Here is a 16,192-nt window from a genome sequence, read left to right as displayed (position 1 = left end):
TGATGACGTATTAATCAGGAACTAACATGAAACTAAGGTGCTGACTGAAGCCTCGGAGCTACTCAGCTCTCCGACGCATGACTGTTCGAATGGAGGTTTTTGGGGAACACTTGCTCACCTAACGACGGTATTTTGATGGAACTTGCCGACATAGTTAGAGCTAAGATTTTGGGAAACGCACCCAGATCATTGTAATATACTAAATTTTTTAAATGTCATTCTAAAAACACAGCAAATCATGGTGTATAAAAGAGCCCATAATATAAAAGTGTTTTTCTGTATAAAGAAGCAATTTATACCCATCTTTATTAAAAGGGAGATTGTTCAGTGTGAAATGTGTTCAGAAAAGAGAGCTATAATACTGACCTGTCGGACGCCCTGTGAAATAACACAACAGATAAAGTGAGTTTACTCAGAATTTTCACTTTAAATTCAACATCCTATTATACACATTTAACTATAATAGTCAAATAATCATCAGCTGGTAAATTTTTTTTGTAATAATAACTTTTTGTAAGAATTCTCTTCATAAATAAGTCTAATATATTTTTTATTTCATCATCATAGCGGTTCAGCAACATTTTACTAAACAGAATTAATTGCTGCAAACATCATTGATATTATTGTTATTGTTGGTGTTGTTGTCGTTGTTGTTGTTGTTGTTGTGCCCTCCACAGTGATGATGTCAGTATGAGGATATCTGGGGTCAGTGAAGGACAAATCATGGTGCAGAGGCTTTAATATAAATGTATGAAAATAAATTTAATATAAATGTGACTATGGAGGTTTTCCATATAAAGAAGCAATTTATAAACATCTTTCTGAAAAGAGAGAGTAATTAGTGTGAAGAGATTTCAGTGGAAATTTAATACTCACATGGCAAAATTCCTGAAGAACAAAAGAATAGATGACGTGAAGTTAGTGAGATTCTTCATGTTCAAAAGAAAACATCTTATTATACACATTAAACATCAATAATAATGAAATAAAAAATGCTGACGGAACTGCATCATCTGCAAAATTACACTTTCATTTTACAATTTCACAGAATTTTTTTCTTCTTCATCTCTAACTTATAAAAACTGATCAGGCATAACATTATGACCACCTCCTTGTTTCTACGCTCATTATCCATTTTATCAGCTCCACTTACTATATAGGTGCACTTTGTAGTTCTACAGTTACAGACTGTAGTCCATCTGTTTCTCTGCATACTTTGTTAGCCCCCTTTTACCCTGTTCTTCAGTGGTCAGGACCCCCATGGACCCTCACAGAGCAGCTACTATTTGGGTGGTGGGTCATTCTCAGCACTGCAGTAACACTGACGTGGTGGTGGTGTGTTAGTGTGTGTTGTGCTTAGAATGATACACTTATATAGTAAGTGGAGCTGATAAAATGGATAATGAGCGTAGAAACAAGGAGGTGGTCATAATGTTATGCCTGATATATATATATTATTATGTGTGTTATGTACTGTGGTACATTGCATGCTGCATCAAGGAGAAAACACCACATAAGACCAGCCTCCGTTGCACGAAGGATGGAGTAGAAATGTAATACTCACCTGAATGAGTCTCTGTGGAATAAAACAAAAAAAGTGCAATTACTGAGATTCTTCATGTTCAAATACATCTTATTATACACATTTAACAAAAGAATAATCAAATAGTTAGTCGATGATTACTGATTATTTATTCTCTTCAGGTAAACTGAAAGGCTATTTCCTTTATTGTTTTTTATTTTATTTCATTTTGTTAAGGATAGATGAGTATTGAATGTATTTTTTATTGATTTCATAGTGTAGGAGTGACGCGAAGTGATCTGATTTTCTTAAATCTTATAAATATGTTTACAAGTTTGTGTCTTTTTACAAAACTTTATGTCCTGCTGTAAAAGCCACTTAAGCTAGCAAATAATTGGATAAAAAAATAAATAACAGTGGGGTATTTCACAAAGCAAGATTTCTGAGTTAGCCAGATAACTTACCCAAAGTTGAGGATTGTCCAACAGGAATATCCCTTGGCTCTTTTCCTATTGGGCAGTCTTTATTTCAGACCTAAGTCATCTGGCCAAACCGAGAAATCTTGCTTTGTGAAATATCCCTAGGATTTCTCAGTTTCGTGTGATAAGCCTAATGTCAAGCCTGTCCAATAGAAAAAGAACTGAGGGACATTCTTATGGACAATCCTTAACTTTGGGACTAAAGGTGGAGTCAGCGATTCTGGAAAAAGACTGTTGATATTTGAACTTAACAGCAAAACACCCCTCCCTTTAGTGCTCCTTTAGAAGCTCCGCCCCCCCAAATTCATGGATGTGCATTGCCAAGGCGAATGACACTGGGCTAGCAAACTTGTTTTTCAGTCTTCATGGCCATTACACCCTTTGTACAGACAAATACTATGATATAACAGTAGAAAGAACAATGACACAGCAAGTAGCATAACTAATGTTAGCTACACCATATTCCAAAAGTATTGTCTCGTCTGCCTTCACACGCATATGAACTTCAGTGACATCCCATTCTTAATCCATAGGGTTTAATATGGTGTCGGCCCACCCTTTGCTGCTAAAACAGCTTCAACTCTTCTGGGAAGGCTGTCCACAAGGTGTAGGAGTGTTTATGGGAATTTTTGACCATTCTTCCAGAAGCACATTTGTGAGGTCAGACACTGATGTTGGACGAAAAGGCCTGGCTCGCAGTCGCGGAGATTGATTCATCCCAAAGGTGTTCTATCGGGTTGAGGTCAGTCACGTTCTTCCACACCAAACTCGCTCATCCATGTCTTTATGGAGCTGCTTTGTGCACTGGTGCACAGTCATATTGGAACAGGAAGGGGCCGTCCCCAAACTGTTCCCACAAGGTTGGGAGCATGAAATTGTCCAAAATCTCTTGGTCTGCTGAAGCATTAAGAGCCCCTTTCACTGGAACTAAGGGGCCGAGCCCAACTCCTGAAAAACATCCCCACACGATAATCTCCCCCACCAAACTTTACACTCGGCACAATGCAGTCAGACAAGTACCGTCTCCTGGCAACCGCCAAACCCAGACTTGTCCATTGGATTGCCAGACGGAGAAGCGTGATTGGTCACTCCAGAGAACACGTCTTCACTGCTCTACAGTCCAGTGGCGGCGCTTTACACCACTGCATTCGACACTTTGCATTGTGCTTGGTGATGCAAGGCTTGGATGCAGCTGCTCGGCCATGGAAACCCATTCCATGAAGCTCTCTACGCTGTTCTTGAGCTGATCTGAAGGCCACATGAAGTTTGGAGGTCTGTAGTGATTGACTCTGCAGAAAGTTGGTGACCTCTGTGCACTACATGCCTCAGCATCCGCCGACCCCGCTCTGTCATTTTACGTGGCCGACCACTTCGTGGCTGAGTTGCTGTCGTTCCCAATCGCTTCCACTTTGTTATAATACCACTGACAGTTGACTGTGGAATATTTAGTAGTGAGGAAATTTCACAACTGGACTTGTTGCACAGGTGGCATCCGATCACTGTACCACGCTGGAATTCTCTGAGCTCCTGAGACCCATTCTTTCACTAATGTCTGTAGAAGCAGTCTGCAGGCCTAGGTGCTTGGTTTATACACCTGTGGCCATGGAAGTCATTGGAACACCTGAATTCAATTATTTGGATGGGTGAGTGAATACGTTTGGAAATACAGTGTAGGTTGTGGGTTAAAGAGCTATTGCTGTAGTTGCTGCTGTGAAGGTACCCAGCTGGGATTGGCTATCAAAAACTTTAGCAAATGGGACAAAACAAAACTGACCTTGTGATTCAGCAGCCTCCTCATCCCTTTTAATGTCTTTTGACTCTCGGTGAAGCTAAAGTCAGCTTCTTATTTGCCAGCTTCTTGTTTGAATTTTCCTGTAAATGGTGCAGGAGACTCAGGGACCAGAATAAAGCTGCTGCATCATTTAATGTAGAACGGAAAAATTTGAACAAAAAGCTGGCAAACAGGAAGTTGACTTTAACCTTGTCAGCTCTCCACCACTGAAATGCCTTGGCCTGATCTAAGAACTTCTCTCGCAATCTTGGCTCTTCAGATTGTCTCCTCTTTGGCTGTTTCTCGGCCAGCTCTCCTTCTTGACAATCCATGGAGTTCAGCACATAGCCCCTCCCCTTCCCCCATCCCGTGCATGAGCACAAGCGCCCCCTCTTGCTGATTTGCTGGAATAGTGTTGTGTGGCTCAGCCCGAGGTACTTTGTTTATTTCCCTATTTACAGAGGCAGGGCTGTGTACAAACACCGGATTTCAACAGAATGGAGAGCTGGCAGACCGTGAAGAGGTATTGGCAAAATTTGATAAAAGGTGTATTGGATTAACGTCACTTACTCCACCTTTAAGTTATCTGGCTAACTGAGAAGTCCTGCTTTGTGAAATATAGGCTTTATGAGTTTCACTTATGCTCCTTTACAGCTCCATGATTTCCTCCTGTGTTATTGTTAGTATGAAAATGTTTGAGGTCAGTGCAGGAGTTTATGGTGGAATATTGATAAACAATCTAATAATTAATTTAATTCCTTGAATGCTACTCTGAAAAATCACATCAAATCATGTGTGTGAAATACACCTTAATGTAAATGTGACTAAAGGTTTTCTGTATAAAGAAGCAATTTCTAAACATCTCAAAAGAGAGCGTGTACAGTGTGAAAAGTGTCCAGAGAGTAGAAATAGAAAACTCACGTGAATAAGAGGCTGTGGTAAAAAAAAACAACAATGTGCAGTTAGTGAAATTCTCAATGTTCAAATGTTACTATACACATCTAAAAATGAATAATTAATGATCAAGTGGTGATTATTCATTTTTTTTCTTCTCTCCCGGGGAACTCCTCTCACACTCAAATTTTCCTAACGATAGGGCCAGTGGCAGCACATTTGTTATAGGCCCACCCAAAATGAAACTTCAGTTCAAGCAAAATTCAAGCAGTAGTGTAGGTCTCATTTCAACTTTGAGAGGGTCAAACCGCCCATACCATGCGCCTAACGTAAGTAAGGATGTAACGAAAATAGGTGCCGCTGTTTAATTTTGGAAAGTAGAAGAATATATTTAAAAATCATAGAAACCTCACGAGTTTAAGCCTAAACTCTCATGAGCAGAACTTACATGCTTATATGACGCTGGCCTGTGTAGCAGGTTCATTAGTAAAGACAATATATTTACATTTCAGCCATTTTGCAGACGCTCATATCCAGAGCGATTTACAATTTTGATCATTTTACACAGGCGAAGGTAGTGTTAGGAGTCTTGCCCAAGGGCTTGGTATAGTGTAGGGTACTTACCCAAATTATTAATTAAACCCAGAGTACAGCATAGAAGGCACTATACTATACCAACCACAATGATAGACCCAGATACACTCAAAGAACTATTTTTATGCTTGAGCATTTACAGTTCTACATGTGAGAAGATGAACCTGCAAGAATCTCATGTCAACTTTTGACAGCGTCGACTATTATCATTGCACTGGAGCTGGTAACGCAAACCAAGAATGTGAGAATTAACGCCCACTAATATCTTTCGGGTTTGTCAGAGGGCGCACCTGAGCAACAAAATGAATGGGCTCCCACAGAGCTTTTCTGCATAGTTTATAAAAGATTTGTCATTTTTATATGGGAAAAATACACTAATTTTCTGAGCACAGATGCTCATGTAATCAGCATTCAGTAGCAGTAATGCTAACCAATCAGCACCCAGCAGCAGTAATGCTAACCAATCAGTGCTCAGTAGCAGTAATGCTAACCAATCAGCACTCAGTAGCAGTAATGCTAACCAATCAGCACTTGGTAGCAGTAATGCTAACCAATCAGCACTCAGGATCAGTAATGGTAAGAGAAATGCTAATGGAAAAAAAGCAAAATGCTCATAGGTTTTCTACGATTTTTTAAATGTATTCTTCTACTTTCCAAAATTAAAGAATGTTCCTGCACAGCTTTTTAGGAACATTATGTATTTATTTATTAATAAATAAATAACTATTATTATTATTATTGTTATTGTTATTATTTTATTTAGCTCCATTCACTGAGTACTTTTTCGCAGACGCCCTCTGGCTTTTTGCTGTCATGTTTTTGATATATATAGGGCAGCATAGTGGCGCAGTGGGTAGTGCTTTTGTCTCACAGCGAGAATGGCCTGGGTTCGATTCCCAGCCGGGCAACCGGGGTCGTTTCTGTGTGGAGTTTTCCTGTTCTCCCCGTGTCTGCGTGGGTTTCCTCCGGGTACTCCGGTTTCCTCCCACAGTCCAAAAACATACTGTTAAGCTAATTGGACACGCTAAATTGCCCCTAGCTGTGAGTGAATGTGTATGTCTGTCTGTCTGTCTGCCCTGCGATGGACTGGTGACCTGTCCAGGGTGTATCCTGCCTTCTGCCCAATGACAGCTGGGATAGGCTCCAGTGACCCAGAAGGATAAGCGGTTTAGATGATGTATGTTTTTGATATAATGGGAGAAATAGGAAGGGGTCAGGCTCCTCTTAAACTGGCCTGTGTGCAAAACCACTGATTAGTCAAATGCAGTCATCGCAGAATCGTCAAGCAGTGTCACTGGAGTCAGACGACTGCCATTTTTAAAACACCATCTCTAAAGTCTCACAAAAAATCAATAAGGAGGAAATCAGGGTTATTACACATAAACTATTAGTAATACAAAAACTAGCAATGAAAAAGCATACTCATTAAAAAAATCAAAATCGAAACTAAAAAGTTCACTGCAACAAGAGTGAAAACTAAACTGCATTGCAGTGAGATACATACAAAAACTAGAGCTGAAAATAATTTAACACTAAACAGAAACTGTCCTTTTTTGAAAAATCACGTTAGTATTGCATTCTATACAATCACTTAAAACTAAAACACTAACTAAAAATATTAACATTAATTCTACAATGACTTGTTCTATAATAAAACTATATGAAACCTGCATCATGATAACAGGAGTATGTTTTCAGTACCTGATATGGTCAGATGAACTACGTTCGTCTTCACCTTGTACTCTCCATGAGTGACCTCACAGCTGTATTTTCCACTGTCTGACTTTTGAGCATCTATCAGCCTTAGAGACACGTTTCCTCTCGGCAGCTCGTCCGTCATGCTCACTCTGCCCTCGTAGCCCCTCCCCTCTGTCACCTGACCATTCTGGTACAGGTAAATGCAGTCTGTCCCTTTAAACCACCTGATCTCCATGGCAACAGCACTGGTTTCAGGAGAGAGGTAACAGGGCAGGATGGCATCACCAAAAAAAGAATGATGATTAAAATCCGGGAGGCTCCTCTTCCTGTCTTTGTATCCCAGAGGTCGAACGTAAGACAGCTTTCCAACATCTTTTGAATCGAAGACCAGTTTAAACTCTGAGAAGGAGAACAAAGATTAGATTACTTACTAACAGTGTGCGAAATACCCCCTGGAATGGGGGGGTCCGATGTTGGCTGGCTACTCCAGCCAATGCTAGCTTCAGTGGCATCAAAATGTTTGGTTTAACAGTTCTTCTGGAAATGCTCTGTTCTAGTTTGGTAGTGCGCTCTTCCTCACATTAACTGAGATCTTCTTTGGTCTTCGGTTTGAAAGATGAGTTACAATTCCAGTCTCTTGGGAAATTGGGCTTGTTTTTAGAAGTACAAATATGCTGTGGCACACTGTAAAGTTTCCCAGAGGTGTCCCGGGCGTAGTTACCATTGTTAAGCTATGAAGGAGCATAGCTTGGTTGAACAAGTCTGCTACAGCGCCACCCTGAGGCAGAGCAGTACTGCAGCTCTAGTTAGTTAAGAACACCAGAAGATTACTAACAGCTAAACAATGAGCTTCACTGAATCTGTATTTGAGCATCTTTTTTTGCATAAGAAAGTATAACATCATAATGAGTTTATTTTCATGGACCCCCAGAATTTTGTTTTGAGACCTTTGGGGGTGTCCAAAAGGTTAATTACGAGGTCCCAGTCCACTACCCCCCAGGTTCCCCTGTATTTCACATCTTGCATAAAAAGTTATCAAAACAATGTTGAATACTGTATTTGGAAAGAAACAGTCCTATCAAAATACGCCACTTTATATTAAGTGTCTCTAATAACTGTGTAGTTACAAAGGAATAACATATATGCAACAACAATATAACTACTGATGATTTAGTTAGTGTCACTGATGGATTACAGAAGTACAGCCTATGTAGTTACACATGTGTATCAGTTTTGCCTCATGTAATTACTTAGTTATTATGTAGGTACTGTGTTATAATGCAGTGGTAATATAGACATTGCTTTGGATTTAATTAATTAAATGCAACACATTTAATTAATGTTATAAAAGTTATATGTTAATATAAGGGGACATCTGCTGTACTGTCACATGACAGTATGGTTTAAAGCTGAAACTGGTTACAGTGTCACAGCACTAGCAACATAAATTCTAGCTAAATGTTAGGAAAGCTGGCAGATACAGGGTAAGTGATGTCATTACATACTTATTACCGCTGAAAGATTAGAGAGTAGGGACCATCATTAAATTGCATCTCAAACAGAGATCATCAAAGTCCAAGCCTGACACCAGTATGAAGCCTTATGAGCCAGTGCAGGCTTTGTTAGCAAATAGAATGCAATTGATGTGCAGTCAGCATTTTTAAAATGACCCCTTTTAGAGTGGGGTCTACCAGATGTCTACCAGACTGACCTTCTGATTTTTATATAAATCACAGACAACTTGTCATAGGTCACCTATTAGAGATAATGGGGTGCACATCTCTGGTCCTGGAGCGCCAGTGTCCAGCACAGTTTAGTGATTTACCTGCTGAAACACACCTGCTTCAACTCTGTTAACCGCCAGCTTTGGGTGGGGTGTCCAAGTAGGGCAACTAGCACGAGCCCTCCAGGACCAGAGTCGTGCACTCCTGATATATATTTTATTCTCATAAAACAACACATTGTTCCTGTTTTGCTTGTGTTAATTTAGTCATCTTGCTGAAATTGCTTTTCTCTTGTCTTCATTTAATTATAGTAACTATGAAGAAACTTTAACAGATTGCTTTATTACAGTAGTCATTTGGACTAGGTTACAGATTACGTTTATTAACAGGTAATCACAATCTGTACCACAACACATACAATCTGTACTCCCAACCCTGATGAAAAAAACTTACCTGGCTTACCTGAGCAAGGAAAACGCTACTGTCCTAATGGGGAACTTAACGAATAGGCTTAATGTTTCAACCACTGGGTTTTCTGCTATGACAACGTAAGAAAAAAGCTTGATGGCTTGTAGACGGTAAGACGATTGTGGTCTCCTCAGAAGAGGAACAGGGAGCTGTGACTTCCACATTGACAGTGAAGCACAGCTTACTGTGGTTAAATGGGCAGACATCGAAATGGTCATCTTGGTAAATTCCTGACGCTGTTGCCCAACCCACTGGTGAAGTGAAACGCTTCTCAATAGAAGAAAACAGATGACATGAGATACGACAGGATTGACCACTTCCCCGTCCTGTCAGAGAAGGGCTGATGCCGAATGCGCTCCGCTGGACAGACCTCCATCATGTGTGCCAAATGCAGACTGAGGCTCTGCAGTGTTACTGGACAAAATGCTTACAACTGTTTCCTCACCTTTCACTGCAATTAAAGCATCTTTAAAATGGTGTTTCCACTGTTTGTGACCACCTGGGTGGTTCAGTTTCAAGCTGTGGCTTTTAAAGAAAGTTTGTATAAAAGTGCTTCGACCAAATTAATATTTTTAAAATGTTTTAAATCATTTTTTTAAAATCAGTTTAAACAAGCAGTACCAATCATCATTAAAAGATTGTAGTAGAAATCCACTGATTTCTCAATATTTCTGCATAATTCAGTGCCTGAGATGTAAACAGAGTGATTCAGAGTGGTTTGGTGTGAAATGGTTCAGATGCCTTTACAGTGGTGGTGATAGGAACCAGGGGTCGCCATGACTACAACACAAATATAGACATTCATTTTATTTACTATCCAGAACCACTAGTGAACCTACACGAGTCTTCTGAGTTTATATGGAATGTTGATGATGGGAAAATAGTGTGGAATGCGGACTATTTTGCCTTGCACATGGATATTTAATAATATACTGTAGACCAAATCCTTCTTAAAGTTATCATAAAACAATGCCTTAGGCGTCAGGCAGTGAATTCATAACCATTTCATGTAGTAACTATCGGTGAGGGAGCTTTTAGAGGTGGACGTCTGGTTCCTATCACCACCACTGTGAACAGTTCTGACTCGGTAAGTTTCTCTAGAACAGAGCGTTTCACACCAAACCACTCTGAATGACTCTGTTTACATCTTAATCAATTAATTATGCAGAAATTTTGAAAAATATTCAAACCACAGTACACTTTCACTGGAACTCCCCTTTAAAAGGACAACTAGGTTTTCACAATAAATAAAATATAAATAAAAATCTATGTGTTTAATAAGGTTCTCTTTGTCTAATATTACATATTATTTAAATATTTAAAGGCATTCACTGTGATAAACATGCGATTCTGTAAAAGTAAATACTTTTTCACAGCACTGTAATTAAAACACAAGGAGGAGGTTTCAAGTTTGCTTCTTCACTCTGACATCTAGTCACACATTACACTTAACTCTTGCTGTGTTGTTGGTGATTTTGGGTGGTGGGTCATTCTCAGCACTGCAGTAACACTGACATGGTGGTGGTGTGTTAGTATGTGTTGCGCTGGTCTGAGTGGATCAGACTCATACAAGGAGGTGGATTTAATGAAGTGGTCAGTCGCTGTATATTTTATATACAGCAGGTACGTAGTACTCACCGGACACGTGCAGATGAATAACTGAGATCTCCTCTTTCTTCTCTCCAAGCATTTCACACCTGTATTGTCCAGAATCTGTGACTTTAACATCTCTCAGTGTCAGAGACACATCTCTCACAGACGATGTTTGTTCATAGCTTCTTTGATACACTTCAATACAGTCCGTCCCCTTAAACCACCGGATCTCTCTGGCCGCTGCACTGATTTCAGGTGCGAGGCGACAGGGCAGGCGGACAGTGTCCCCAGCGTTAGCACGGACTGTGTTAAACCGGCGATAAGCCAAGGCCTGAACAGGGGAGGCTGAGGGTCTGTGCCATATCAAATCTTCAATTTCTGTGAAGAAAAAATGAAGGACATTTAATGTGCATGCAAAGTCAGATAAAGCTTAGTGTCATGCATCTCTCCAGAACTGACTCTTTGCAAAACTCCACTTCCCAGAACTCCCTCGATGATCACTTGGCTGTCACACCACCATCCACAGCCAATCGCCGCTCCCCTTTTCCTGAATACTAATATACTACACCTGTCTTCTTTGTCATATGGCTGGTCATGGACAGTATTTAAATCCCAGGCTTTAGTTTAGTCTTTGCCTTCTTGCTTTGCCCTTTTGGATCATGTTTACCTGTTTCTGTTATGTTTGTCCCTCTGTGTTTTTGTCTTGTTTTGGATTTCACCTGTGCCTGTTTTCTAACTATGAGTTTGGATCAGGTTCTAACTAGTAAGACCTACTTTCCTCATTTTATCTGTGAGCTTCTGTCATGTTACAGAATACCTCGTCACCCATGCAGACAGTGGATTTAGATGATATCCAGAAGGCCACTGTTAATCAAAGTAATCTGTGAGGACAACATCAATAGGCATTGTCAGGGTTAACTCATTCTCTGGAGACTTTAGCACATCAGTGGACTGACCAACAGGCCCAGTTACTACAGCTGGTTAACAATGTTAAAGACCTCACTGCCCAGTTACAACATTTGAGAACTGCTGCTGCTCCGGAAACAACAGTTAACATCCCCACACCGAAGTTTCTAGTGTTACCTTTTCAGTGAAGAAACCTGATGAGTTTGATCGCCATCCTGATAAATGCTGAGGATTTTTGCTCCAGTGCTTCATTTTTTTAACGAGTACAGATCAGGCAAAAATATCTTTTGTGATCTCACGGCCCAAGGTTCAAAATCTATCATAAGAGCAATTTTAGAAGAACTTCAGTACGGTTTTTGACCATCTTTACGAGGGTAAAATTCGTGCTGAACTCCTCACTACATTGCATCAAGGAAATCATTCTGTGTCTGACTATGTGCTGGAATGTCACACACTGGTAGCTAGTAGCAGGTGGAATGAGCTAGCTTTGTTAGTTATGTTCCGCCCAGGTCTCAACCCCGACATTCTAACGGAACTGGCCTGTAGAGGCAAAAATTGAGTCTAGATCAGCTTATCACTTTATCTGCTTGGACTAACTCACCCGTAACCGCAAGACATGTAGAGGAGCTGTCAAACAGCAGACTATGGTTCCCTGAAGAAAACATGAGATCTGTATCACCAACATTCGAGATGAACCCACGCAGTGATTCTTTGTGCCTGTCACCAGAGGAGAGGCTTGTATTGTGAAGGTACTGGTCACATTCTATGTCCACACAGACTCATGTGCCGACCCCAAAGTGGTGAACAGTAACTAAGTAAATGTAACTCGTTGCTGTACTTAAGTCGTTTTTTCGTGTATCTGTACTTTACTGAAGTTTTTCCATTTTGGGTGACTTTTTACTTTCACTCCACTACATTTCAAAGTCAAATATCTCAATTTTTGCTCCACTACATTATGAGAAATCTGTCGCTCCTTTTGGTTTATGTGTGTATAAAAACGTAACATGTCTAAACGAAAGAAGTGTGAAGCAAGAACACCAATCAGGGCACAGCGCACTTTGTTTTGAGCTTGTTTTGACCTGTTGGTCATACCGACCCAGTGCAGCAGTGTAAAATTATGGGAGAGTCTATTCAACATAAATGATGAACTAACCTAACTTTGTGTAAACAGACCACAATATAGAAATATGTACTCATATGCAGTTGTGACTGACGTGTCTTTATTCTGAATTTATACAAACACATTTCATTTTATAGTAAATTAGTTTTGTCTAGTTTATGTTTATGAACAGAGACCTACAGATGCAGTTTAGTAAAGGAAACTCATTTGTGAATCTGAGTTTAAAGTTTTTATTAAACTTAAACTTGTAACTAAGTTGAATTAAGTTAATTAATGTTTTAGTACTTTCATTTTTGTTACTTAAGTACATTTGAAGGCAAATACTTTTGTACTTTTACTCAAGTGGAGGTCTAAAGGGAGGAACTTCTACTTTTACTGGAGTAATATTTTACCTTGAGTATCTCTACTTTAACTCAAGTACATGATTTGTGTACTTCGTCCACCACTGCTGACCCCTGGAGGCTCCTCCCTGCGCTAATGTGGTGAGTATTCCCACAAAGGGGTTGGTTTCAAAGTCCTTGCTTCTACCAGTTACAGTGTACTGCCATCATTGGTTGGTGGTGGAAATGAATGGAACTCTATGGGAGGAACTAGGGTTGAAAAAACGATACATAGAGGAGTGTGGGTCAGTATGGCTGTGGATTAGAGTTTGGGCACCTGTCCTGAGTGACAGCATGCAGTTTGGTGGCTGTCAGGCAAAGAATTAATTGGGCTTGTGTGGGGGGAAAAATGAATGGGAATCTATAGGGGAAATGAGAGGTTAGGGGAAAAAAAGACAAACAGACGAGTGCGGGTCAGAACAACATTGAATTCGTGCTTGGGGGTTTGCCCTGAGATAGTATATGTGAAACAATGTCTTTTGGTTGAGCAGAAGTACAGTAGATGGATGTAGAACTTTTTGCCACATTTATTCCTATGGAGAAAAAAAAACGTAATTTAACAAAGATTGTACATAAAACGTATGTTAGATCAAAAAGCTGTATGCAAGTTCGCCATTCCTGATCAGACGTTGGAACGGTGTCGATATCCGAAAATCACGAACTAGAACAGTGCATTAACTGAAGAAAATGCAGAGTGACTGCGTAGCTTAAGCCGTTTGAGAACCATTGCTAAGGTGTTACCAGGCAATTGCAATGGTATTTTACACGGTTGCTAGGGTGTTGCTAGGAGGTTGCTGTGGTCTCACGGGTGGTTGCTGAGGTGTTTTTAGGCAGATGCTATGGCACCCCAGGTGGTTGCTAAGGTGTTGCAAGGCAGTTGCTTTGGTATCCATGCTGGTTGCTATGGTATCTCAGATAGTTGCTAGGTGGTTGCTATGGTATCCCAGGAGTTTTGGTATTCTAGGCAGTTGCTAAGATGTTGCTAGGCAGTTGCTTTGGTGTACATGGTGGTTGCTATGGTATCCCAGGTGGTTGCTAAAGTGTTGCTAGGCTGTTGCCATTCCAGACTTGGAATGGTGTATCTTGATATCTCGGAAAAAGCAGATAAAAATTCATAGGAAAAATAAGAAAAAGAGGAATAAGAAGAATAGTGCACTTCCTGAAGAAAAAGCAGAGTGTTTGTGCAGCTTAAGCTTCTTGGTGGTTGCTATTATATAAAGGTTCGTTGTTAAGATGTTGCTAGGATATTGCCATGGAGTGTGCAGTGTTTAATGTTTGGTTTTTAGAGGGTTGCCAAGTGGTTGCTCTTAGCATTGTTAAAAATGAATGGGAGTCTATGGGAGGAACGAGGAATGTAAAAATGACACATAGAGGAGTGCAGTTCAGTATGGGTGTGTTACAAGCTCACAATTCTGGAATAATGCAATATCAGTCAACACAGTTACCACAGAAATAAAGCATTGTTATAATTTATCACAGCACTATAACAGGGTTTGTACAGTCATGCAAGCTGACGAAGGATGAAAACTTTACGTACTTTTACTAGCATTACTTCAGCATTCAATTAATTACTGATTTGTTTCTAAATTTTGATTATTTAGTTAGTTAAACTGGTTGTTGTTGTGGGTTATTATAAATGCTTTGATGAATACAAATGAATAGATGTTAACTGTGATCTGAAAATATAAAAAATTGAGTGTCCAGGGCTGCTGAGCGCTGGATTTCAACAGGGCTCTTCGTACAACATGAGTGCATTTAAATAACTTTAGTAAATCCGTATGTTTGCATGTCCTTTTATCTGTATGTACACTACCGTTCAATAGTTTGAAATCACTTGTGAGTTCAGACCATGCCTTCAACATGGCGGTGGTAGTATGAGGGAAGACTGATTGAGGGAGGGGGAGAACTCTGAGAACTTGGGCTGGAGTTCTGGACAGCTTCTGCCTGTAGCTAGAAGACCAGACACCCCATAGCTGTAGCAGGACTGATGCAGGACCGAGGAACAGGGAGGAGATGGGGTGGTGGTGGGGATTGCAAACCCTTCGTCACAGGAGCGGAGGTGAGGATGTGACTTTATAGGGCGTTAAATAGGAAGAAGGATTTCAGCAATGAAGGGTTCCAACCATGCCCCCCCCAAAACTTCAGTTATAACACAACTACATAATTCATCAATAATTACCTGATATATGCAGGTGAACTATGCTGTTTTCTATCTTCTCTTTTCCACAAGTCACCTCACACCTGTATTCTCCTCCATCTGACTCCTGGACATCCTTTAGCTTCAGAGATACGTTTCCATTCTCCAGCTCGTCTGTGAACACACTCACTCTGCCCTCGTAGCCCCTCCCCTCTGTCACCTGACCATTCTGGTACAGGTAAATGCAGTCTGTCCCTTTAAACCACCTGATCTCCATGGCAACAGCACTGGTTTCAGGAACAATGTAACAGGGCAGAGTGGCATCATCACCAGCACTAGCCCAAGCATTAAGTGTAAAACGGTGAGGAATATCTGAGAAATAGTGATCTGGTTGGGTGGAGAATCCAAACTCTGAAAATAGAAAGTCAGAAATGTGTGTGTCAGTCATCAATTTACTGAAGATACACTTACTCAGTCAAATGGCAGTATAAAAAGTCAAAACAAGCCTAAAGCAGTCTTGGTTTTGTATGTGGAAATCCCAATATTTAAAGCTGCAGGACTGAAAAGTCTTGATGAGCCTTTCTCTCGTTTCTGGGGTCGACATTTCCGAATTGGAAAGTTCTGTGTAAAATCATTTCCGCTTTTGAGTTTTCATTCATTTCCATCTGATGATGAGCTCAGAAAGAAATGGTTAATTGCGATAAAATTCAAAGTAATTTGAAACAGCACGTAGGTGTGCAGCGCTCATATCAACCCGTCGGACATCTGCGTTACACTGAAGGGAAAGACATGGGTGAAAATGGGTGCAGTACCATGTCATTTCAGTTGGAGTCAACGAGCAAGGGGGTCTGTGTATAGCAGAGTGAGGGAGACTCTACTAATGAGGAGGAGGGGGTGGTGGAACAG

The 16,192-nt window shown here is 40.4% G+C and overlaps 1 protein-coding gene across 1 annotated transcript; it reads right to left on the bottom strand.

The window, feature by feature from the left end:
* Positions 1-215: 215 nt before the first annotated feature.
* On the bottom strand, positions 216-15,563 carry LOC118812905 (butyrophilin-like protein 2). Its single transcript, XM_036578016.1, has 7 exons — positions 15,329-15,563; positions 10,789-11,121; positions 6,962-7,357; positions 4,694-4,705; positions 1,565-1,576; positions 367-378; positions 216-220 (listed from the first exon to the last, which is right to left on the bottom strand). Exons 1-7 carry the CDS (start codon positions 15,561-15,563, stop codon positions 216-218), a joined length of 1,005 nt encoding a protein of 334 aa, XP_036433909.1.
* Between the last annotated feature and the right edge of the window lie 629 nt (positions 15,564-16,192).

This window comes from Colossoma macropomum, unplaced genomic scaffold (assembly GCF_904425465.1).
Source record: "Colossoma macropomum unplaced genomic scaffold, Colossoma_macropomum, whole genome shotgun sequence".
Lineage (NCBI taxonomy): Eukaryota > Metazoa > Chordata > Actinopteri > Characiformes > Serrasalmidae > Colossoma > Colossoma macropomum.
This window is presented reverse-complemented; position numbering and strand designations above follow the sequence as displayed.